The sequence below is a fragment of the Pundamilia nyererei genome, unplaced genomic scaffold, assembly GCF_000239375.1.
Source record: "Pundamilia nyererei isolate P.nyererei 1_Seehausen unplaced genomic scaffold, PunNye1.0 scaffold00010, whole genome shotgun sequence".
NCBI lineage: Eukaryota > Metazoa > Chordata > Actinopteri > Cichliformes > Cichlidae > Pundamilia > Pundamilia nyererei.
The window spans coordinates 6,974,968-6,998,465 of NW_005187411.1; the positions used below are offsets into that span (position 1 = coordinate 6,974,968).

Below are 23,498 nucleotides of genomic sequence, written 5' to 3' on the forward strand. Positions count from 1 at the left end.
TAACCCCCCGACCTCACACCCCCTCTCGACTGCATTGCCCACTTAAGCGTGCCTGAATACTTAGCCTTGCAGAGCCAGAGGGTACATTTCCTATCTGAGCGTGATTCATTCTTTTCCCAATGTTTTGGAAATGAGCCTCCTCTGAACACTACAACTACACATCCCAAGGGACGGCTTGGCGAAGACAGACACCCTGCATCAACTCATTGAAGATTTATGAGCGCCACTCTTGAAAAGAGTGATAGAGATAGGCCTGGAAAGGGAAGTGAGCACAGCTGCAGTTTGTAGAGCGGAGTGCTTTTATAGAGTTGAATGGGGATTTTGAAAGGGGGAGCTGAGTAGCAGAGTCACGGTCTTCAACAAAAAAAAAAAGAAAAAGAAACATTTTACTCTCTGCAGTGCAGATTACTACAAATTTGAGAGAAGAGAGAGAGCGAGTCTTTGCCTGTCCTACTTATGTTAAGTGCCTTATAGCCATGAAATAAAACGAATTTGCATAGATCTATTTTAAGGCTTTGATGTGGCCATGACGATAAAGCGGGGAGAACCGAGGCGCCATGAAAACTTCTAAAAATCATAATCTGTTTTCATATATTGTGCAAGCCCGAGCCATCTATAGTACACTGCATAAAACGACCAGGAAATGGCTGTACCTTGATATGTTTGACACCGCAGCTTACGAGCTTGCTCGGCTGGTACAAATCCCACGATATGTCAAATATCTGCAGGGAGAAAACACACAATGCATTAAATACCACAACATCCACCTTCAAGTCTGGACTTTTAATAATCACATTCGCTGCAGGAGGAGGAAATTAAAAGGGGAAAAAAAGTGTGTGGTGTGTCTGTGTGTGTTTACCCTGCCTGTGTTATAACGTGTGTGGGCTGAATTAGAAAACAACAGCTGCCTGTGTTTCATCTTTTTAAAATTCCTTTTCATTAGACGTATACTCCTCTCCGATGGGCTCTGGAAGGCTTACAATCAATCAGGCCTAACTTGTTTATGTCCCTGTTGGGCAGGTGCTCCATCCTGCATTTATAGCTAATTGAGGCGGTCAATACAGAGCTTGTGACAGAGGAGCAAGGGGAGGAGGAAAGTGTTTACCCTGTCTGTATGACCGGGAGCGGCTGCCAGAACCTTCCCTCTCCTCCAGTCCCACACACAGATTGTGTTTTTCGAGTCCAAACCCACAGACACCAAACACTGTAAAGAGAGCAAAGAAAAACAGAGACATCACAGACTCTCACTAATCACTGCAAAACAAACTTAGCTAGCTCCACTGCAGCATGGTAGGTCACAGTGAAAGGGCTAATAATGGCTACAGAGCAGAAGAGAACAGTTGTCCAGCCTCTGGCGCTTCCAGTGAGCACATTTGAGTGCTTTTGCTGGAGGAGCCACCTATAGCCGACTGAGTGAGTAGGCAGCGGCAGCAGTGGAGCAGAAGAGAAGAGAGCAACTCTCATGGAAATCCTTCACTACTCCGCTGCTTGGTTTACATCTTCGATGCAGTGCTGAATCAGTGTTTGGCTATGGACAGAAGTCTCTGGTGAGGCATTTGCACAGTTTTAACTGAATTTGAAAAGCCAGTGTTTTAATGATGAGCAAAGAGGCCCCGAGTGTTGAAACCCAGTGGAACCGTGCAGATGAAGGCGGCTGAGATGTGCATTCAAACTCAAGTAATGTTTTAGCAGCGGTAGTGGCGTAGCTCTAGGGATGTTCTGTCGACGGGTCTCGCTCAGCAGTTATTAGATGAATCTCTGTGAATAGTTGTACAGATATTCATTCATAACAATAAAAACCTAGAATGATTTTGGGTTTTTTTGATCATCAAAGCAAAGCAAAAGTTTTGGTGCTATTGGAGCCTTTTTGGCAAGGATCCCTTCACAACACTAACACAGATTTTGCTGGTTTGGGGTTAATGAGACATAACAACATGGACTGAGGCAAACATTTTATCATTTTAAAATAGTTCTTATTGGTATGGACGGTAATTAAATTAGTTTTTTTTAAATACTGTAACTCAATCCCTTTTTTGGGACACAGTTCAAAATCCTTTATGCCCAAATATCTGGTTTTAATGATATTTTAAAGAATCTGTAAGTTCATAAATGTTATAGCATGCTAGCATGCTAAGGTAAGACGGCTAAGATGATTAACATTATACCAGCTATATTTCCCCATATTGATACTGAAAGGATGTCAGCATACAAAGATTGCTGGTTGTTGCTAGGTAAAACTGGTAGCAAGGAGGTATACAGTGCTGTCCCAAACAACTTTATGGTTGCTGCAAGAACGCTGTGATCACACGTAGATTGCATAAAAAGACACAGACTTGTCTTGTGGAGAATTTTTAATCAAATAATTTGACACTCCTACTAATATTAATAATGATACTGTTATTCAGTGAGTGTCTTTGTGTTAGATTGTATGGCTCCAGCTTGCTAACTTGTTTGCTGAACTTTCTACTCCACCCTCTTCCTTAAATATAGTGATTTCTGGCTCCAAAAAACATTCCAACATGCCAAAATGCTAATAGTGTGACTGTGAGACAAAATCACTATTTTAGTTGAGCAACTAAAACTGGCTCACAGTTACATCTTAGTCTCTCAGGCATGTCAGATGTTATGACATAATCATAAAGTCTAGCAACCACTAACCCAGGCCTAAAATCTATAGCATTTATACATTTATGTATAAAACCTTAAAAACTAATTGTGTGATTTTTTTTTCATCAAAAAAGTATCTAATTTATATCCACAAAATGATGTGTTATATATTATGAAATCATCACATCCCCTAGCAACCACCTAAAATCTCAAATCACGGATGAAACCACATAATAATTGTTCGCAAAAACCCTTGATCACTGCATAATCTGGCATGCAGAAATAGTCTAAAACAGAATAAAAGAGTCAGTAATATCAGTAATGCTGTAATATCTCGGAGAGAAGGAAGTGTCAAATATCAGTGTACTTTTTTTATATTGCTATAATAGATGGACAGGGTAATGGCACCAGGGATTTATTCTAGATTGCTCTGAGTTCAGCTCTCACTTCCTCTGATCCAGGAAGGGGGAGCGATGGAGGGTAAATAGAGCTGCTAAACTAATAAGCGATGGATTTTTCTCTGGCTTTAAAAACTGTCACCTTTCATCTAAGTCCCCAGCTCATGACCCGAGCAGGAAAGTAACACAGGGTCATATTCCTTCCCTGAAAAATATAGGATGTTAAAGTCCACTTTGAAAGGCGTGTAAATACAAAACCTGTTCTGTATTGATTTTCACAGTTCACATCAATATGATATCTGAAGGTTGCAGTGTGTAAACGTTAACTGGTGACAAGTCCGAGAAAGATTGAGACGATGACAAAAAAAAAGATAAAAAGGAGGTTGCTGGAAAGTTGGTTGTGTCAGAGAATAAAAACTAAATTGTCTGGATGCAAGCCTGTTACGTACGGAAAGTTTATCTCACTTTAACACTGCAAACTGACAAGTTCTGTGATGCAATACGACTGTAGCTCAGTAATCTCAGTTGGAGTAATAGGAAATATGGCATTCAAAGCTGCAAAATGCTCATACAGTTCTGCAGATCTGCTATCTGGTGACACTTCCAGCTCTCTTTGGCTCCCTAGAAACGTCCCCAAATTTTATGGCACTGGACAAAGACTGCAAAGATTAAAACTACAGCAGCGCTGTTCATCTTTTAATGTGACAGATTCTTACTGTCTTTTAACATTTGCATTATTCTGCAAGAACAGTACCTGTCCCTCGAGGTCAAAGGCCAGGCAAGCAATGCCATGTGTGTGCACATCCTTGAGGATGGACACGGTCTGCACAGTGTAGGAGTCCCACACACAGATGTAAGGCTCCTTGCCCACCTGTCCCGTGGCCACCAACACTCGCTCCGGATGGAGAGCTAAGCTGCGCAGAGAGAAAACGGGCAGAGAAAACACCTGGTTAGCATAGCTATTTTGCGTGATTGCATGTACATGTGTGAGTGTGTAGTTGTGTGTGCAGACAAGGGATTCACCCTCCCAGCAAATGAACACATTAAGTCTCCAATGGAAACAGAGTGGCAGCTTGATGAAGTGACATGGTTCAGTTAACTCAGTCATGCTCAGTGCACACACACACACACACACACACACACACACACACACACACACACACACACACACACACACACACACACACACACACACACACACACTTAGCCTGGCTTCATGTGTGGTATCAAAGTATAAAAAGCAACACTGGCAAATCTGTGAATTTCATCTTTCTCAGCTTTTATTCATAACCTCCCTTGAATTATTTTTTGCCCTTTTCACCTTTTTTAATTCATATGGGGTTTCCTCGCATCACTGGGCATATGTTTGTAACACTGTTACATAATCCCCCCCACCCCCTTCGCTCCACTCGTACCTCCCCCACCTACAAGCTATCCCACTCTACAGCTGAGCAACAGCCTGCTGTATAAAGCTGTCACTCTCTTCTCCCGCTCCACCCATCCTTTCACCAGACCCCAGTCACGTTCCAGGCAGGCCTGAGTGATTTACTGGGCAAGGCTTCCTCTCACCTTGTCCTGGCCTATATAGTTCACGCTGCGATGGAGCTCCCTCCATTATAATCAGACTGCCTGTTTTGCCAACTGCTCTCCAGCATTTGTAATCCTGGCGTGTATTCAGACAGCAGGGCCAGCGAGGCTTCACGAACCGAGCAGCATCAACCTGCTGAGTGAAAGCAGCTCCCAACAAATAGCCCACTTTGACTCTCTAAACTACTTTGTCTCATCTTTCTCCTTCAAAGTTTTCAGTGTGGATCTTTCTGCCTGACTGCTGACACTTTATCTGCATCCGTAATGCGCTGTCATCACAGAGCAGATAAAGCTTGGTGGTGTAACGTCTTTGAAAGCTGAGGTGGGTCTGATGTGACAAGCCTGATCTTTGTCATCCTTCAGCCCTCTCTGCTTTTTCTCTCCCTTTGCCCCGGCTACGCCACCGACTTCGTTGAACCTCTCTCCAACTTGGCACAATTTCTCATCTTACTTTTTATGAATTATATAATCTGAGCAAAGCGGCTAAAAATAGCATTCAGAGGAAGAGAGAAATACTGAGATGCAGACAGACAGCAGAGAAAACTGCTTTGGCATGACCAGGTACTTTGCGGTAAATCTGTCTGGTGTGTTGACGTAAAACATGATTAATGAAGGTGAAAACTTCCAACATCTTTGGAGTCACCAAAAAAAGGAAGTGCTGATACTTATAACTCCTATCCTGTAGTTAAAATGTGGTAGGTCCCCTTAACAGCGTGAAAATCAAATGCAGTCTTCGAGCCAGCTACAACCAGACTGTTTCCCTTACATTCCTGTCAGCTGAAGAGCTTGTTAAATGCCATCACTAATGACTCTGCCTGCAGTGCATTTCCACGGTTCTCCTGTTTCATATAGGCTACGGCTGTTTGATGCATCTGTCCTCCATCTGCATAATGCTGTAGTACAAAACGAGCTATACGGCAAACAGAGCAGCGATTTAACTCCCTGTTTTTTTATAGATATAGCTGATTTCTGACAGTGAGGATGCAAAAATAGAGCACAGGAACGACACGCTTGGTTTGCAAGACAGATAGGAAACCCCATGAACAGAGCTCATTAAAGTACAGGAGGCCACAATTGATCCTCATTTTAAAGTAAGCTCCCGAGACACATGCAACAGTAGTTTTCTTTGTCTGATTTTCCCTACACTGGATTAAAAAGAAGCAGCGGATTAGGACATTTCAGAAGGTCTATATAGTAGAGGATATTTCCCAGGATACTGCAAAGTGTTTTTAATCCATCAGCTTGCTCCAAAAACTAAAAATAGAAAAGATAAAGTAAGCAGCAGGTATCTAGAGTAGTGCTCTTCTTGATTAGATAGATGATGATCGGGGCAAAGATTTTACAGAAATTTAGTGACGTTACAAAAATAGAACCAAAATTGTCATTTTACTTTTTTCCTTAAATGATTAGTTAAGGAACAGAAATTAATTGCTTTAATTATCAAGAAACCACTAATCATTTGTAAATGATATTTTTTTGAATGTGAGGATTCACAGAAGCAATATATGCTTCATATATCAATTAAACAATACTTAAAGTAGTATAATAGTCAAAAAGGCATCACTGACATCTAGGCTGTTTATGGTAAGGGTGAAGTATAATATAAGGGTATCTGAGCATGTGTAGCCGCTTCCACCTCATCAGTGTAAAACATTCATAACGCCACTTAAAACAGTCAGTTATATATATTTTTAACCCCAGTGACAACACTGCTGAATCATACCATTGTGCTAAGTAACTGTACGAAACTCTGGAGGATCTTAATTGGGTACGACAGATGAGCTCTTTAGAGAACAAGCTTCCTTTTACAGAGCAGCCCTGGCAGCTACTAACAGTGAGTGCATTTGTGATTGTGCTGAGACTTTTTAAGAGTATCCTGGCTATGTGTTGCACACGCACACATCTGGATAAAGTCTTTTCCTGGTTTTAAGAAACTTAGATATCCTACCTGGAATACTTCAATAGAATTAGGGACAAAAAATAAATATAAAAATACACTGTAGTGCTTCCTGTGACAACAATTATCGATACTCTGAAACCAAAGAAATATTTTTATTACTAAATGCAGAAACTTTCACCTGCTTCGTGACTCAGTGGGATGAACTGATAAATGATTCTGTATATATGTGTGAGGGAGACACATATATACAAAATAAATGCAACACTGGGACAACACAAGGACTGAAACAACACATGTATTTAAAACCTTGTTATTATTACCACCCCATGATAATAGCTATGTAAATGCAAGGTGCTTGCTGTGATAGTGAAAAATATAGAACATAACTGAACACAATTAACAAAATTAACCCAAAACCTGGGAAGAATAATAATACTTAGGCATGCAAATACACTCATTGGCAATGTGGAAATGCATGTAAAGATATGAAGCAGGCAGTCTTATTGGTAACAGATTAGTCTAGTGTTCCAATAAGGCTTTTTCCTTGTGGATATGGTGGCTGAACATTTCCAGCATGCGATCTAGAAAAAGCAAAATGAACAATTACCATAGAGAATGATATTATACTGAGGCTGGCGCCTGCATATAAAATAAGCTAAAGATAACGTCTTAGGAAGTAGATCATCACAAACCATCCATATTAATCAACACTAAGACAATGGAAGATGGACGCAAAGATGGATATGTAAATCATATCAGCTCTCATAGCTGCTGTCAGCAGTAAAACTATCTGAAAGCACATTCTCACACACTGCTCTAGTGTATCACAGTGATTTGTTTCACATGCACAGCTCTAACTTGTTCAATAGTAGTCAAAATACTGTATTTATTATTATTAAAAATGCTTTTTTTTGTTCATATCATTAGTTTGTGGACAGACAGACTCTTCTCTGCAAGCCAGACACGTTGTTATTGTACAAACCCTGCAGCAGTATTAATGGAAATGTATTCACAGCATCTCTCCAAGCTCACCGAGACAAGACCAGCCTCACTCTGGCATCTATAATCCATAATTCTGGCCGTGATCCATCATAGAGGTAACATGATATTCTGAGTAACAGGAGATGGCCTTTTATTTCTGTGTTCATGAAACCCTCTCGTTAACTCATTAACTCTCAGGATCAAAACAAGAAAACATGCAGAAAAGATCACAGTGCAGAAACAAAAAATGACTTATCAGCCTGTTATTGTCCAGCCAGAGAGTAATTGTGCTTTCTCTCATTGCTCGATTTACATTCAGTTTGAAACATGAGGTCACATGTACATATGTTCAGTATGAATACAGAGCTTGTGTAAGTTACAGGCCTATTTTATTGCTTGCATTTTAAGGCAGCTTCTTGTATTCTGTTTATTGCGTTTGCTGTTCATGTCACAGTGATGATGAAACTCGCGTTCAAGGCTAGACCATCAAATAATGACTACACGGAGAAGGCCGCCATGCCTCTATCTTCCCACGCTTTTGTGAATTTACATCCACAAATGAAATAAAATGTAACAAAAGAGGGATTTTTCTGCCTCAAATTGGCCTTTGGAGTTGACTTTGCAAGCACGTCTGGTCTGCAAGAATCTGCGTAGATCTCTCTTATTTCTGGCCAACCCCACTTAAAAATAATTGATTTTAAATTATTTTATTAAAACCATTGTGAATTTCCTTGGTAGAGGAGGCTAAAACCTCTTTGGTGGAGGCCAAGGTTTTTAAGTACAGGAAAAACCCTGCAAATACGTGCTTTCCTAACAATCTCTTTATCCCTGAATTGAGTGTGCAGTTAGGTTTGGGTCATGGGTAACTCAACTGGAAAACCACTGTGAAATTCTAGAACAATACCAGCACACGTGCTTTAAAACTAAAAATTTAGCTTGTTTCAGTACCATTGTATTTTTTGTTTGTTTATTTTTTATTATTTATCTCCCCCCACCCCCTTCCCGGTCAGCTACTGACTGAACTACCATTGAACACGGCAGATAAAGATCAGCCTCTTTTTTCCCATAAGGCTGATGGAGTGAGTAAGACTCCTAAGAGTTAAAAGTGTAGCCAGCTGTTCCTTTTGCTTTGAATGTACTCGTGTGAATCGGTCTTTGCGTGGACAGTATGTGCTCTGAGTGTCAGGGTTTAAGCTTTGTAGTATAGACCAGTGGGTCTCAAACTGTGGCTCAGACAACCAGGTGAAAAATATGAGGTGAGACTAAAGTCAAAAAGAGTTTCCACAAACTTTATTTTTCCGTTAATGGTGCTTTCAGCTGCTGCTTTATTTTCCTAAGGTTCACCACGGTGGATGGATCAGCATATTTCATTTGGCACCGATTTTATGCCGACTGGCTCTTCCTGATGCAACTCTCCTTTTTATCAGGGCTTGGCACCGACACTTGGAGTGCATTAGCTTGCGACCCTGAGGCAGGGTTTGTGATCTCCCAGGGATCTTTCACATGTAAGGTGAATGTGTTAACCATGTTAATGATTGGTAGGAAAAAACTAAGGGTTTTCTAAAGTGGTGCATTCCAGCAGTATAGCCAACCTTCCCAGGGTGTTTCCTCTCTTCAGGGTTTGCTTACCAATCCGACCAATCATGCCTCCTACACACATAAGCATGATTGGTCTGTATACAGTTAGCCAAACTTAACTGTATTAAGTTTCCTGATAGAATTCTGTTCATTTTTCTCATGTTTCTGGACATTTGATAAAGAAAAAAAGTATTTATGTGTAACTTCAACCCAGGTTATTAAAGATATTAAGAAGAGTGAAGAGTATTTTTAATCATAGTCCTAATGATTTTTCTTGAGTGGGAGCCAAGACTGTTTATATGCAGGAAAAACTCTGTTTCTGCTGAGGTTTAGCAGGAGCCTCGGGCTCTTAGAGTTTCTGACTTGAATAAAAGCCGTTTGGAACAACGGCAGATATGAGGAAAGAATAGCAAAAAACAGTTTTAACAAGGCTACCCACTCTAATGATGTGCCTCACAGTACTCTGCTCTAACTGGAGGTCGTTAACAGTCTCCCAGGTCTATTCTGTTATCGCCCAGTAACATGTTTACTTACATTTCTAACAAAGCATTAAAACTGCCTAAAAGGCCAACCAAAAGAAGGCTAGACTACTGCATCATTGTCTGCTCAGTCTTTCATTCATGTGTAAACCTGCCAATTAGCTCTTCCACATTACTCAGAGACCAGTTAAAACAGACTTCAGGGTGAATAAAACCAAGTGGGAGAAATGGGTAAAATCAGTTTAATCTGACAAATGTTCCCATGTGACCCCGTCAAAGTGAGCTGTGAAAAATTTAACCTGTGAAAATACTCAGAGTTATAAATGTCCTAGGTATATATGGATAGGTTGAAATTTTGCACTTTTTAATTCACATTATTATATTTTAACATTTTGACACAACATACCTTCATGAATCCATTTTTGTCTGGATAAAACTTCTTGTATAATCTTTCAATGTCTGATTCCTGCTGTGCCAAAAATGTATTTGTAATACAGCAATTTTAAACAGTTGAGAAATATTAAATTAGAGATTCTATTTAAAATCATGAAATTAAAACCATGATGAAGTTGAGTGGGTGAGCACATGTATACAACATGTATACAAAGCTACTACAGGATTTTATTTAAATTCTTTTTTTTTTTTTTACCTTGATATGAGCAGCACGCCCAGTCTTGATAATAATAATGCCATTAAATTTTCCATGGCGCCATGGTGGGTTTGATGGCGCCATTGTACAAAAAAATCAGGTGATGATGAGTGGGTCAGGTGAGAGGCATTCATTGACTTTTTACAGGATTACCCAAAACAAGTGCTGCAATGACCCTGTAAAGTACAAATTAATGTAAAAATTGCTTACGAATCTACAGCAACAGTGCATCAAGAAAATGAAGAGAAGCAGTATTTGAATTTTAAGTCCGTCTAAAGAAGCCACTTCTCTTCCACATGAGTTTGTGCAACGTGATAATTCAGATCTGAATGTGGCGAGCACTGCTCCTGGTTGTGCCGCAGAAGTCATATTCAAAGGCAGTATTTAAAAGAGCTTCATAAGCACTCCTTCGAGGCCTTTAAAATGGCTATTACTTGGCATTTAATAAATGACAGCTTAAGGGACCTATTTAGCTTGCACTGTAAGTACATAGCGCTAGTTCAAACCACCTGGCTGCACAAAAAGCACATGGTCACGCTATGAGAGGTTTCTGCATTTCACACTGAAATACTCTGATCAAATTTGCAGATTTTACACCAATTTACCACTTTTGTACTTTCAACAGTTTTGCAGATCATATATCAGATTATTGTTTAGTCTGTGACTCCTCCTGCTCACCATTTGAACTCAGGCACGTTACTCACAGGGCAGCGGAGGGTTAGTATCTCTACTGTCCGATTAATAATGGAGCAGGAGTCCAGCTGACGACCGACACAGTATAAAGCTAGTCATCTCCAGGCCAACCCACACACAGACGCACATATGTCAACACAAGCACTAAACCACTGGTCACAGGTCATTGTTGTGCAGCATGCTGAGAAAGATGAGTGACATAATGATTAATGATAACTTTTTATTAAAAAAAAGGTTTCAACATTTTCCCTGAGATGCAGAGGTCGAGCTACTAAATCCCTTATTACCTCAATTTTCCAATTCAAGGATTCCTTCAAGGACAGCTTTGTTCAAGTGCATTTTTCAGATACTGCACATTAGTATTGGACTGCACAGAGGTAAATATGCCCACTTTACTGTCTACACTGTCAACCTTTCTTTTTAAAAATGACTAAATGTTGAGCATCAATGTCAAATATTTTACATTAAACCACATTTTATATTAAAGCAGCAACCCATTCGTCCTTTTTGTACGAATGAGTTGCTGCTTTTCCCAGGATGACATTGTTTAAAAGTAGATTGTCAGTGACAAATAATTTTAAAGCATAAACATGAACTCAACAAAATAATTTTTAAAATATTAGTTTCTGTTTAGTAATTAATGTTAGTGTAGTGGTTCCTTCCAACATGGGAGCAAGAGCAGTCTTCAAAGGACCCCTTGCTTTGCTGGAGTGCCCTTGAGCAAAATATTGAACCCACAGCAAACTAGGGATGCTGCTAAGTAGGGGTGCACTCCCCGTGGAGCTGAAAAATATCGCATTACATTGCACAAGGTGACACCAGCTCCAATAATGACAACTCTACACTTTCAGTACACGTTTCAAGTCTGGTGCTGTCCACGGTGCTGAAATGCATTTATATGTTTATATAAACATGTCATTACTACCTGATTATGTCATCGTTGTGCCCCAGGTAAAATTTCTGCTTGTGTTCCCGGGTGTTATACACAACTCCCACACCGGCAACGAAATAGACAATTTCCTTGGCGGCGGTGTAGTACAGGTTGTTGCGGCACTGATGTCCCCGGTATCCGTACACCCACTCCAGTCTCAGGTGGCAGTTGGGAGCAGTCCTGTCAGCCATGTCCGCACTTCCGTGTGTGTCTCTCTGTCGCTATCACGCAGGCTTTCGGATATAGTGTCATTCACCAAAAAGAATTTATTTGAAGCCCGCGTGTCCCATTAGGCTAGTTCCATTGGAAACAACCAGAGTCAAGAGCAAGCGTTGAAATCGGGCATCTTTGCGGGTTATGTGAATTAAAAGACTCGCTGCCTGGTAAAATGAAAGCCCTCTGCCTCTGTTTAAGAAACTGATTTCTACGCTTGTGTTTTCATTCAGTCTACTTGTACTTCAGCCCCGGGCTCGCGGTCCTCTTCGAGTTGGGTCAAAGCTCCTGTCAAATCCTACAAAGATGGAGCTGTACTGTTATTCCACAAGCACCGCCTACAAAGATGACGGAGGAGTCCGTTACCCAATCAGATGCTTTGACTTACTCAGGAGGAAAAAGCAGGAGAGGACAACTCCGTCATGACCAAGAAGCAAGCAGTCCGGGTGCTAGACCCTATTTCTGAATATTTTTTATTTAATGTCAGCATTTGTGCTTTTAATGTGTTCTTTTCAACCATATAATTAAAAAAATACCAAAAGCAGGTAATTGAAATTTTAATTGTTTAAAAATGATGTATTACTTAGTCCATTCAAGTATTCAAAGTGTTTATTTAAGTGTGGCGTGTTTCATGACTTATATAAAGAGTTATGAGTAAGAAAGTTCTTTACTCACCTAAATTAACTGCTTCCACAGATTTATATTTTTATTTATTTTATTTGATCTATATTTCTTGTAAATCAAATTTGAATTAATGCATTAATTTTAAAAAGAACAGTGATGTCCCATGAATTAAATTTAATTTTACTTTCTTTTATTTTATTCAGTTCTTTTGAGGAAATTGCGGCAGTGAAGGACCGCCCTCCTAGGCTGTTGCCGAGCGACAGAGGAAGCCTCGGTCTCGCCTTCAAGTCAGCTTCTCTTAGCAGCTTGCTAACTGACTTTTAGATCTACGCTATTTCTCCCTGATTAGCAAAAGCAATGGAAGTGACGATGGACCCATTGTTTCTGGCGTGGAGCTATTTCAGGAGGCGGAAACTCCAACAATGTTCTGATATTTGTACGAAAATATTACAAGACAACCCATACGACCAGGTACTGTGGTGAAGTTAGCAGGGTTAGCCTAGCTTGCTAACGATGGACAGCTGGACAACCTGCTGCATAATCCCGATTAGTCGAGTCTGTGTTGTTTATATCTCACTAACGTAGCATTTCATCATACTTATTCAGTTTATTATAAACTTAGTAGCTGTTGCTATACGCTACTTTTCTTTTCAAGTCTCATTTCTATCGTGTCTTATGTTCGTTCTGCTTCCTTCCCATTTATTCACATTTTTCTTAAATCTCTTTACTCTCTCGCTAACTGTCTGCACTCTATCTTAAGGACTCATCTTTGCTAATCTCAGAGGTAACCATGACTGCACATGTCTCTGTTTTCCATCTCATTTTGTTCTTTTTTATGGATAATTTGTGTTGTAGCTCCAGACTGTTTTATGCCTTCTTCTACATAAATGTGGAATAAATCTGAAATATTTCACATGACTAAAACTTGCTTGTGTGTGTGTGTGTGTGTGTGTGTGTGTGTGTGTGCACGTACATGCGTCATAGGCTGCATGGAGCTTGAAAACCCGTGCTCTTACAGAGATGGTTTACATAGATGAAATCGAGGTTGACCAGGAGGGGATTGCTGAGATGATGCTGGATGAAAGCTCTATTGCTCAAGTTGCACGTAAGTTTAAGCATTTGCTCCGAATTCCACAATTCATTAAATTAATAATTTGAACATTTTCTTAATTAGTTTTTTTTTTTTTTTATAACACTTGATCTCTGCAAGGACCTGGTACATCACTGAGACTTCCTGGAACATGTCATGGTGGAGGTCCCACACCAGCTGTCAGGTAGGTTTTTCAAGACAACGAAAACAAAAAACCAAACTGATGAAGCTTTCGTGATTATTCTCTAATCAGATATATTTTATTTCCTGAAATCTAGGCCCATGACACAATCAGGACGCCCAATAACAGGATTTGTGAGACCCAGCACACAGTCCGGGCGCCCTGGGACAATGGAGCAGGCCATCAAAACCCCACGTACTGCAAGCACAGCTCGTCCTGTCACCGCTTCTTCTGGTAGATTCATTCGTCTGGGGACAGTGAGTATTCCTACTAAAGGCCACGTTTGACACATGCCTGTTTCTATTGCATTTTCTCAAGTTAATTTATGCAGCAGACAATATATTAATGTAAGACTGATAGCAACAGTCATTTTATTATTTATTATGTTACACTGAAAGCCTGAAATTCTTAGCATGACCTATTTCTTTTATTGTTTTTCTAGGCTTCAATGCTAACAAATCCCGAAGGACCATTTATAAACTTGTCTAGACTAAATCTGGCCAAGTATTCCCAAAAACCCAATTTATCCAGGGTAAGACTCAAACTGTGACTTCCAGACATTTATCAGTTGTTTTCTATTGTGTTTTTCCTGCATGTGAAGCAATCTTCTTTCTCCACAGACATTATTTGAGTACATCTTCCATCATGAAAATGATGTGAAAAATGTAAGCGATACACAAATCTGCAGTGTAAAGAAAACTACCACACATTAGATGACAGGACTGTATGTAAAGAAATATTATATTCATTGTACAGGCTTTGGATTTAGCTGCTCAAGCTACTGAACATGCACAGTTCAAAGACTGGTGGTGGAAAGTTCAGCTGGGAAAATGCTACTACAGGCAAGTAACACACCAACCTTCATATTATTCAACTGCAATGTTTGATTAAATTAACATTTATGTATATGAAATTATGTAATGTCTGTTTCTCTCCTCTTAGGCTTGGTTTATATAGAGAAGCAGAAAAACAGTTTCGATCAGCTCTCAACCACCAAGAGATGGTAGATACGTATCTCTATCTCGCAAAGGTAGTGATTATTGCCAAGGGTTTGTACATTTTAAGGTTCTCTCTCTAAAGCAATGTTTTTCTTGAAATCACTATTCTTGTTTTCATTTTCCTTTAGGTTTATCAGCGTATGGATCAGCCAATAACGGCTCTCAGTCTTTTCAAGCAAGGCCTGGACCACTTCCCTGGAGAGGTTACCCTTCTAACAGGAATAGCTCGTATCCATGAGGTACAGTATGCCATCATCATCTCGAATATAGTCAGTTTTTTATTTAATTGCATTGTCGAATATCACATAACCACTCCTTATCAGGCACTTTAACACAATTCAGACAAGTTCTAGCTGCCTGTGGTTCATTTCAAAAGCTCTTTTCCAGTAGACAGAGTGTCTCTTAGAAGTGTTTTCGGGTTTCAGAGTGGCTCTTTAGCTTGTTTGGCACTCTCAGCTGGATCCAAAAGATGTCGTTTCTTCACAGTTATTTTCCTTTTAGATGGTTTTGTGTGGTTTTCCTTTCAGAAGAAATTGTTCAGTTTTACATCATCACAAATTTTATCCTCCTCAGTCAGGGACGCTGATGTGTTCTGGTATATTAAAATTAAATTAAATTTGTTGTTTTTTGTGCCGTTAAGTCAAGTGGAATGTTTTTATGATGTATCCCAAAGTGCTTAACAGCTAAAAGAATAAATGTCATAAAATAATAAGACAATAAAACTGCTTAAATAAAGAAAACAAAATGAAAAAACAAAAACAGTAAAAGCACAATTCAAAGTAATCAGGACTTAGTCTGGTGTAATAACCAAAGACCGTTTTCAAAAATGTCTAATGCCCCTGATGTAAATAGGCAGTTTGCTCCACAATGTAGGAGAAGGTACATTTAAGTTTCTGATTTCCTCTTTGTTTTAATCTGGACCACAGGGCAGTCAAAAGCCTCTGCTCAGCAGACCTGCTCAATGAGAGAGCTAAGGAGGTGCCAACCCCTGCAATCACTTAAAATCAAAGAAAAAAAAAATTAAAACTTACTGACAACCAATAAAGGAAGCTAATATGAGTGATGTGTGGTCTTGCTTACACTTGCCAGTTAAGAGCTGGCCAGCTTTAGTTGGCCAAGCAGTGACAGGCTGACACCTGAAAGCAGACTGTTAATGGTCAAGTCTGGACGAAATTAAGGAATGAGTAACATTTTCAAAGTCACTGAAGTGGAGAAATGGCTTCACCTTTGCAAGCAGTCATAGTTAAAGGAAGCCAGCTTTAACAACAGCTTCTTTGCAATATTAACCTTAGTACTTGAATTGCTGAGGTTAAAGACAAAAGGGCTTTCAGTTACACTAATAGTGTTTGGTTGACACAAAATCTTAACGACTTGCCTCCAAGCTATTTGGGAACCACTGGACTAATGTAAACTTTCCACCATAGCTGCATGGAGTATAACCTCAACAGTTGCATGAATCATTAAAGATATCCATCCATCCGTCCATTCATTAATTGTCTCTAAAATGGTATTTTGACAGGAGATGAACAACATTTCATCAGCGACAGAGTACTATAAAGACGTCCTGAAGCAGGACAACACTCACGTGGAGGCCATAGCCTGCATAGGCAGCAATCACTTCTATACAGATCAGCCTGAGATTGCTCTGCGCTTCTATAGGTCAGACAAACTTTCTGTACAATTTGTGTAATGTGTTGTTACAATTTATCTGATGAGATTTTATTTACCATCTGTGATTTAATATGTTTCACCCATTGCTAGACGGCTGCTCCAGATGGGAGTGTATAATTGCCAACTGTACAACAACCTGGGCCTGTGCTGTTTCTACGCCCAGCAGTACGATATGACTCTGTCCTCGTTTGAGAGGGCTCTGGCCCTGGTGGCCAATGATGAAGAGCAGGCTGATGTCTGGTACAACATAGGACACGTGGCTGTTGTGAGTTAACAGAAAATTACTTAATATGTTTCACTTCCATATATGGTTCACAGTTAACATAATTTGACACTTAGTTAATTGAAATGACAACGTTACATCGTATAATTTAGAATATGCTCTGTGTTTACAGGGAATAGGGGACTTGACTCTGGCCTATCAGTGCTTTAAACTGACTTTGGCATTTAATAATGACCATGCTGAAGCTTATAACAACCTGGCTGTGCTGGAGCTGCGAAAAGGTCACATTGAACAGGTAAAGACATAGTTTTGAATCATTGTCTTTGTTAAGCTGCTAAAATATGAGTAATGAAATCATAATGGTGATCCTTTCGACCTCTAATGTGATATAACACAGCCCATTATAAGAAAATCACTAAAATGTAGTTATTAGCGTCATATAAACTGTAATCCAGCTCATATTATCAAAAGATATCTCTCAAATTATACTTGCGTAATATAAATCCAATATTCAGTAAGCCCCTGTTACTCTAACAAAGAGCTAGGCAATAAAGCAATTTAGCAATAATAGCTTGATATGAGACAAAGCGTCATGAGATATATGGGATTTTATTTTTCCAGTAGCAGGAGGAGCATGAGCAATCCACCTGCTTAACACTTCTGCTGCCAACATGATTTAAAAGGTTAAATTTTCAGGGTTTTCCAGCTTTTTTCATAGTGATAATGATGATGGCAAAGTGATGTAAGGATCGCTCCAATTAAAGAAAATAAAACTTTAAATCTGTAAACACTGCATTTTCATATACATTTTCATGACAGGTGTTAATTGTTTCCCTGCCTTTAATCCAGTCTAAAGGCTTCCTTCAGACTGCTGCATCACTGGCCCCCCATATGTACGAGCCACACTTCAATCTCTCCATTCTCTCTGAAAAGGTAATTTATCGCTATCAAGGTCCAACCAAATCATGCAAGTGCGATTAAAAGTGACAAAGTGTGATCTTTACATCTTCTTGTCTGTGTCCAGCTTGGGGACCTTCAGAGCAGCTACAGTGCAGCCCAAAAATCTGAGGACGCTTTCCCAGAACACGTCGACACTCAGCAGCTTCTCAAGCAACTTCGACAGCACTTTGCAGTGCTGTGAGGGACCACAGCACTGCAAACGACCGGGTTTTCTTTTAACCCAGTCTTTAAAAAAGTCATAATTTGGTAGGTTAGTCTTGGAAATGGACAAAGTGGGATTCGTTTTGGCTTGTGTTTATTTATTAACTGCCAGTTTATTAGATACATCTACAATTGAAGCTCTTTAGCAAAATGAGTGGTGACCCTTTGAAGTGTTAATTGTTAACTGTAATTCTACACTTCAGTGTTGAAAAGTGATGTGATCGTCCTTATTTGATTCCAGCTTGAGCTGTTGTAGACTTATTGTTGTGTACAGAATAAGCTCATTGGTTGTTTCTTTGATTTTTTCACTGTTCTCTGTAAAACTCTATTTCAGTAGAGTTTCAAAAGGCTGTAGTTGATGAAACGCTAGGTCTAAAATGTCTAGGTCAAGTGTTTCAGTCATAGCCCATTAAATGGTAAATGTTTGGGCTCTAACTAACATGACCTTTAGAGGGCATGTAAAGGTTTTCCTGAAACACTGGCATGTTAGTGTACAAATCTGTACAGTGGTAAAATATGTGTACATAGTAAAGGTAAAGGTTTTATTTGTAACAGTTACAGAATTTGCATACATTTTGTAGATGCCTTTATAACTCAGATGTATTTTTCTTATTTTAATCTTCTTGGACATTTTGTAGTCTCTTGCAAAAGACATGACAATAAAGAAAAAAAAAAGTTCAGAAGACACGTCCATGCCTTAAAGCCAGACTTGACTCTCTGTTTAAACATTTAAGCTAGAGCTAAAAGGTCTTGGTGTCCTCTCACAAATCCATTTCAGGTTCCAGTTGCATGGAGCATCGTTCCATGAATGAAAGGGGTTTTCTCTGGGATACATAGCAGCACAGTCTTCATTGTTTTGGTTGTTAGGCTCTCCAATATCCCAGTACCTGAAACAAGAGATGGGTAACTTTGCTTAGTGTTTTTTATGTGTGCTCTGACAGAGATATATGGGAAATTACCATATACTTAAATTAATAAACTGACATATACTTAAATTACGTTGTCACAAGTGGATAATGGTTACAGGGCATTCAGAAAGAATTTATATCGCTTGTCTTGTTCCACATTTTGTCACATTACATTACTTTATTCCAAATTGGATTTGATTCATTTTTCACTTCAAAGTTTTACACAACAGCCTATAATTACAAAGTCAGAAAGATTTGCTTGAAATTCTTGCAAACGCATTAAACGCAAAAAACAAAAATACAACATGTACATAAGTATTCGGAGCCCTTGCTCAGTACTCAATACTTTGTTGAAGCACCTTTTGCCACCTTTATGGTTGTTGTCCTGTTGGAAGATGGACCCTCACCCCAGTCCCAGGTCCATAGTGCTCTGGAGCAAGTTATCATCAACTCGACCATGAGTAGTCTTGAGTAGTTCCTGCTGCTGAAAAACATCCCCACAGCATGATGCTGCTACCACCATGCTTCACTGTAGGAATAGAATTAGCTAGGGGCTGATCCTTGGCATTCAGCCCAAAGAGTTCAATCTTTGTTTCATCAGTCCAGAGCATTTTGCACATGACCTGAACAACTTTGAGAGTCGTTCTATTAGAGTGACCATCGAGTTCTCGCTGACTAAGGCACTTACACCCTGATTGCTCAGACTGGCTGGGCGTCCAGCTCCAGGAAAATTCCCGGTGATTTCAAACTTCTTACATCTACTGATGATGGAGCCATTATCGGGACTTTCAGGGGTGCAGAAATGTTTCTGTACCCTTTCTCAGATCTGTGCATTGATACAATCCTTACCACAATGAACTCCAATCAAAAACTAATAGAAACCTCTGACAAGTGATCAGTGGAAACACGATGCATCTGAGCTCAATTTTGAGTGCTATGGCAAAGGCTGTGAGTACTTATGTAAATGTTGATTTGAAAAAAAAAATAGCAAGAAAACTTCTTTCACTTTGTCATTATGGATTAAGATTTTTAGGAGAATTTATACCCCTCTTCCACCCTTGTCCCATCCAACCATGTCCAACTTCCTTCCACATCTGCATCTCTCAGTCCAATCCAGAATCCACTGTGGGCAAGCGATCTCGAGGGGTCTCGAGACATTTTTACAATTTCAGCAAGGGCCATCTGACAATATAGGAAATACACATGTACGTGAAAACACACACAAACATTCATATATGCTAGTGCTGTTCATGAGAAGTGGAACTTGTAAGTTTGTCAGTAAGTTTCATTGTGTTGTTTAAATGTTGAGTCTTACATGTTCCTCTCTGCTGTTGATCACCAATAAGTCGCTTCCTTGCCTCTTGCAGAAATGTCTGGCATCCATCCATGATCTCCGTGAGAGTTCCTCAGATAAAGCGAAGAAGTAACACATGGAATTAATGACAGTCCAGCCTGGCAAACACTGTCTGCAGCCCTCTTCTGTTGACAAAAACCAAAAAAAAAAGGAATGACATAACAATTATAGAGCATTTATTAACATGATAAATAAAGAAAAAGCCTCTCACTGAGCATTGGCATGTGGGATTCCAACATCGCTATTTCCGTTTCAGTTCTGTCTATTAGTTTTTCGGTATCTTTTTTCCTTCTGTTCAGATGGTCAAGCTCCCACTTGGTAATTTGCTGCGACTTGATCTCTTTCGCCACCTCCTGTTTGGCTTCAGTCTTGCTTTGGAGTGCAGCGTTGTAAGTAGCCTGCAATTTGGCAATCTCAGTGCTGATGTCTGTTACTAAATGGTTCCCATAAGTAAGTCTGTAGTCTGAAAGTAGAGAAAAGGAAGACTTTAAAAACTGTACAATTTTTACGGTGTTGGTACAGCTGAAGAAAGAACTCTAACGGAAATAACAAAAGAGCAGTAGCAGACAAACCTCACTTAAAAATATTTATTTATTATCTAGAACACAGGCAGTTTTTAGGTCACAGCTAAGACAGTTTACACATTTTCCTTTTTTAAAATTGTCCCATAATTAAATAACATAGTGAATAGCTCTTTAGTATAGTTGTTAATACATTTGCCTAACAACTAAAAGATCCCAGTTCAAGATTGGAAACAAAAATCCTGGTTAAATATGCCACGTTTGCTGATCCACCTGCTCTGGTGACCCTTTCTAAACAAAGAAGTAACAGGTATTTACAACTGAGTTATCAGCTTGTTGGTCCTCTTATATGGATAAATTATGTAACAGAAATACTGCAATTAAATTAAAACTCAAATTAGTCTGGCATTTGGCATGAGTGATCTGTAGTAATCTAATATTAGCCAATAAAGTGGGCAAAACCTGATATAATAGTCACTGATGCAAAAGCATATAACCATTTTTATAAATTAACATATTTATTAATCAAATAATCAAGCGCTCCTCATATTTTGTAGCTTAAATCATGTATAGAAAGTTTTCTGTGTTTGCAACCAGGTGAAAAAAACGCGCCAACTAATATGTTTTTCTAAGGGAATACAAACTCTGAATTTCCCTGATGCTACTTTAGTGACCGTTATTTAAGGTACATTTGTAATGTTAGTAATTAAACCTGCATTTTCTGTTTTGTTCTTTTTTGATCACTTGAGGGCAGCAGAAACAAACGTTTTAGAAAGCTGACACAAAACAACCTTATACAGTTTATGAAAAAAAGACTGGGCTTTATTATTTTGGTTTCCATGAATTTGAGGGGATAACATCCGGTTTCATAGATGCTAATGTTTCTTCTGTATTCACCTGCTAACTTTAGCTACTCTTTAGTGGCAGGCAGGTAGTGAAACAGTATTTATTGGAGACTTTTCAGTAAAATTAGCGGCCTATTGAGGACACAGACACAGGTGAATAAGCAGTGAAGCTACAGGGTGGAAAACCAAACCAGGGAGTTAAAACTAGATAAAAAGAGTCAGGTGAGAATAAATCAAATCCCTTTTTGTTGACCTCGATTTTCCCACAAGAGATGATTATTTCCCCTCCTGTTGAACCTTTTTTTTAAGATTTAAAAAATTTCTCAATATAACAAAAACTGCAGCTTGCAGTAATCACTTACAGTAGACTCCCAGGCCAATATCAACTGCCAGCAGAAAGGCAGCGAGCACTGCCAGGCTCACTGCAAGCACTTTGTAACGATTTAAACAGGATCCAGGCCCCATTGTGGACAGGGACACTACACAGATAAGTGGTGGATAAATATCAGAGCCATGCACAATACAGCAACATCAAAATAACACCCAAGTGGTGGGCAAAAATGTGGATGTGTAATCACAAGTTATAAAAAGTGCTGTGAAGAGCAAAGCTAGTTTCTGGCAGAGAAGAAACATTAAACATATTTCCTTAATCATCATTCATCTTCTTGTCATTTACCTTGTTGCCTCTCCTGGTTCAAGTTGAAAGAGTGGTCATCTTCACTAATGTCCTCAGGATAAGTCAGTTTATTATAAGTACTCTCAAAAAAGCCAGCATTATTTCCGTCGTCCTCCATTTTAATCGACGAGATGAGAAGAGTGCAGCAAGATCACCCGAGAAAGAGAGAGTATTTGTTAGGACATTGCCCTGCGGGTGTTTGGGCATGTGTGTGTGTGTAACATTGCAAACAGAAAATCAAGTTTACTTGTTAACCATTTACAGGAGGTAAAGGAACAGCAGAGTTTTCAGATCATCTAAACAAGATTAGGATCAGAAATATTCTTTAAGGATGAATTTTTATTTTATCAAGTTAAGCATTAAACATCTTAAAATCATTACAGACCAGATACTGCAGACATTTTTCCCCCATACACAACTGAATATGCTGAGTGTTGTCAAAATACTTTAAAAACAGAAAACGTGTCACTTACAGTAGGGTATAACACGATTTTTCACATGTCAAGTTACAGCTAATTTATTTGAGAGATTTTATGACATTATTATTATTGTGAAACATCATCATTGAGGTCCCCTTGTGGTTTGCTTTGGCTCCATCTCGCAGATCCAGTTCAGCTGTTTGCTGCTACATTCTACATTGTACCACGTCTTCACATTATCGGTAAAGAAAAGAAAAGCAGCACAGTTCTTCTTCTCCTCACCAGAGCTGTCGGGCTGCCCACTTCTCCAGTACCTTGAGTAAAGCACAATCGCTTAGAGAGGAACTTGTTTTCAGTACATTTGTCAGTAATGAATCATAGCGCTGCACGAGTCGCTTACATTGAATCCACCTCGGTCACATTGTTAACCCAGACCCACGTTCCCTCTGCCACCACATCAGTGAGGCCGACCCAGTATCCATTCTGCCACCATACGCCAGAGCTGCTCACTTTTTGAAAGTTGTCGGTTATGAGGAGCTATGAGAAAGCAGACATTCAATTTGATTTTTAAATGATGACAAATAAGTATGGTGTGATCAAACAGAATTTAAAAGCCCTTTCGTTTAGGCATAGCTGAGCAATGCTATCATGAATATAAAACATTTGCTCCCCGTGGTTAGCCTTTATCAAGATGTCACATATTTGCTCTAAGAAGTTAGACGAGTACTATTTTTCTTACTTTGCCAGTTTAAAGTAAGTTCAGTCTAATTAAATCCCACCCACACAGACCCACACACGAGCAGAGATGGTA

General features: G+C 39.4%; 3 protein-coding genes across 8 annotated transcripts in view; 1 reads left to right on the forward strand and 2 right to left on the reverse strand.

The window, feature by feature from the left end:
- eml5 (EMAP like 5) overlaps positions 1-12,316 on the reverse strand; it is a 50,667-nt gene extending 38,351 nt beyond the window's left edge. For all 5 annotated transcript variants that reach the window (XM_005724070.1, XM_005724068.1, XM_005724069.1 and 2 more), the window contains exons 1-4: positions 11,798-12,316; positions 3,760-3,919; positions 1,106-1,204; positions 654-722 (exon numbers count right to left, since the gene is read on the reverse strand). In XM_005724070.1, coding sequence (XP_005724127.1) covers positions 654-722; positions 1,106-1,204; positions 3,760-3,919; positions 11,798-11,994 — 525 coding nt within the window. In that variant the 5' untranslated portion in view covers positions 11,995-12,316. The remainder of the gene's footprint in view (positions 1-653; positions 723-1,105; positions 1,205-3,759; positions 3,920-11,797) is intronic.
- A 563-nt stretch (positions 12,317-12,879) lies between these two features.
- Positions 12,880-18,493, forward strand: ttc8 (tetratricopeptide repeat domain 8). Of its 2 annotated transcripts, XM_005724073.1 has the most exons (15): positions 12,880-13,111; positions 13,401-13,424; positions 13,625-13,745; positions 13,851-13,914; positions 14,009-14,168; positions 14,354-14,443; positions 14,532-14,576; positions 14,668-14,753; positions 14,854-14,941; positions 15,038-15,148; positions 16,429-16,568; positions 16,671-16,845; positions 16,976-17,098; positions 17,653-17,736; positions 17,828-18,493. In XM_005724073.1, the coding sequence occupies exons 1-15, from the start codon at positions 12,998-13,000 to the stop codon at positions 17,942-17,944; spliced, it is 1,542 nt and encodes a 513-aa protein (XP_005724130.1). In that variant the 5' UTR covers positions 12,880-12,997; the 3' UTR covers positions 17,945-18,493. The 2 variants fall into 2 exon arrangements, with proteins under 2 accessions (XP_005724130.1, XP_005724131.1); XM_005724074.1 differs by lacking the exon at positions 13,401-13,424.
- A 192-nt stretch (positions 18,494-18,685) lies between these two features.
- On the reverse strand, positions 18,686-22,386 carry LOC106456098 (CD209 antigen-like protein B). The gene is made up of 6 exons (XM_013908402.1): positions 22,269-22,386; positions 21,955-22,071; positions 20,438-20,689; positions 20,188-20,351; positions 19,918-20,054; positions 18,686-18,851 (listed from the first exon to the last, which is right to left on the reverse strand). The coding sequence occupies exons 1-6, from the start codon at positions 22,384-22,386 to the stop codon at positions 18,686-18,688; spliced, it is 954 nt and encodes a 317-aa protein (XP_013763856.1).
- Positions 22,387-23,498: the final 1,112 nt, after the last annotated feature.

What these genes read in the sequence shown, in the direction of transcription:
- ttc8 (XM_005724073.1), top strand. Translation starts at nt 12,998, where the DNA reads ATGGAAGTGACGATGGACCCATTGTTTCTGGCGTGGAGCTATTTCAGG. An exon ending in CTCTATTGCTCAAGTTGCAC is followed by an intron (nt 13,746 to 13,850) that starts GTAAGTTTAAGC and finishes GATCTCTGCAAG; the next exon opens with GACCTGGTACATCACTGAGA. An exon ending in ATTGCTCTGCGCTTCTATAG is followed by an intron (nt 16,569 to 16,670) that starts GTCAGACAAACT and finishes ACCCATTGCTAG; the next exon opens with ACGGCTGCTCCAGATGGGAG.
- LOC106456098 (XM_013908402.1), bottom strand. Translation starts at nt 22,386, where the DNA reads ATGGAGGACGACGGAAATAATGCTGGCTTTTTTGAGAGTACTTATAAT. An exon ending in GAACCAGGAGAGGCAACAAG is followed by an intron (nt 22,072 to 22,268) that starts GTAAATGACAAG and finishes TTATCTGTGTAG; the next exon opens with TGTCCCTGTCCACAATGGGG. An exon ending in TATTGGCCTGGGAGTCTACT is followed by an intron (nt 20,690 to 21,954) that starts GTAAGTGATTAC and finishes CTCTACTTTCAG; the next exon opens with ACTACAGACTTACTTATGGG.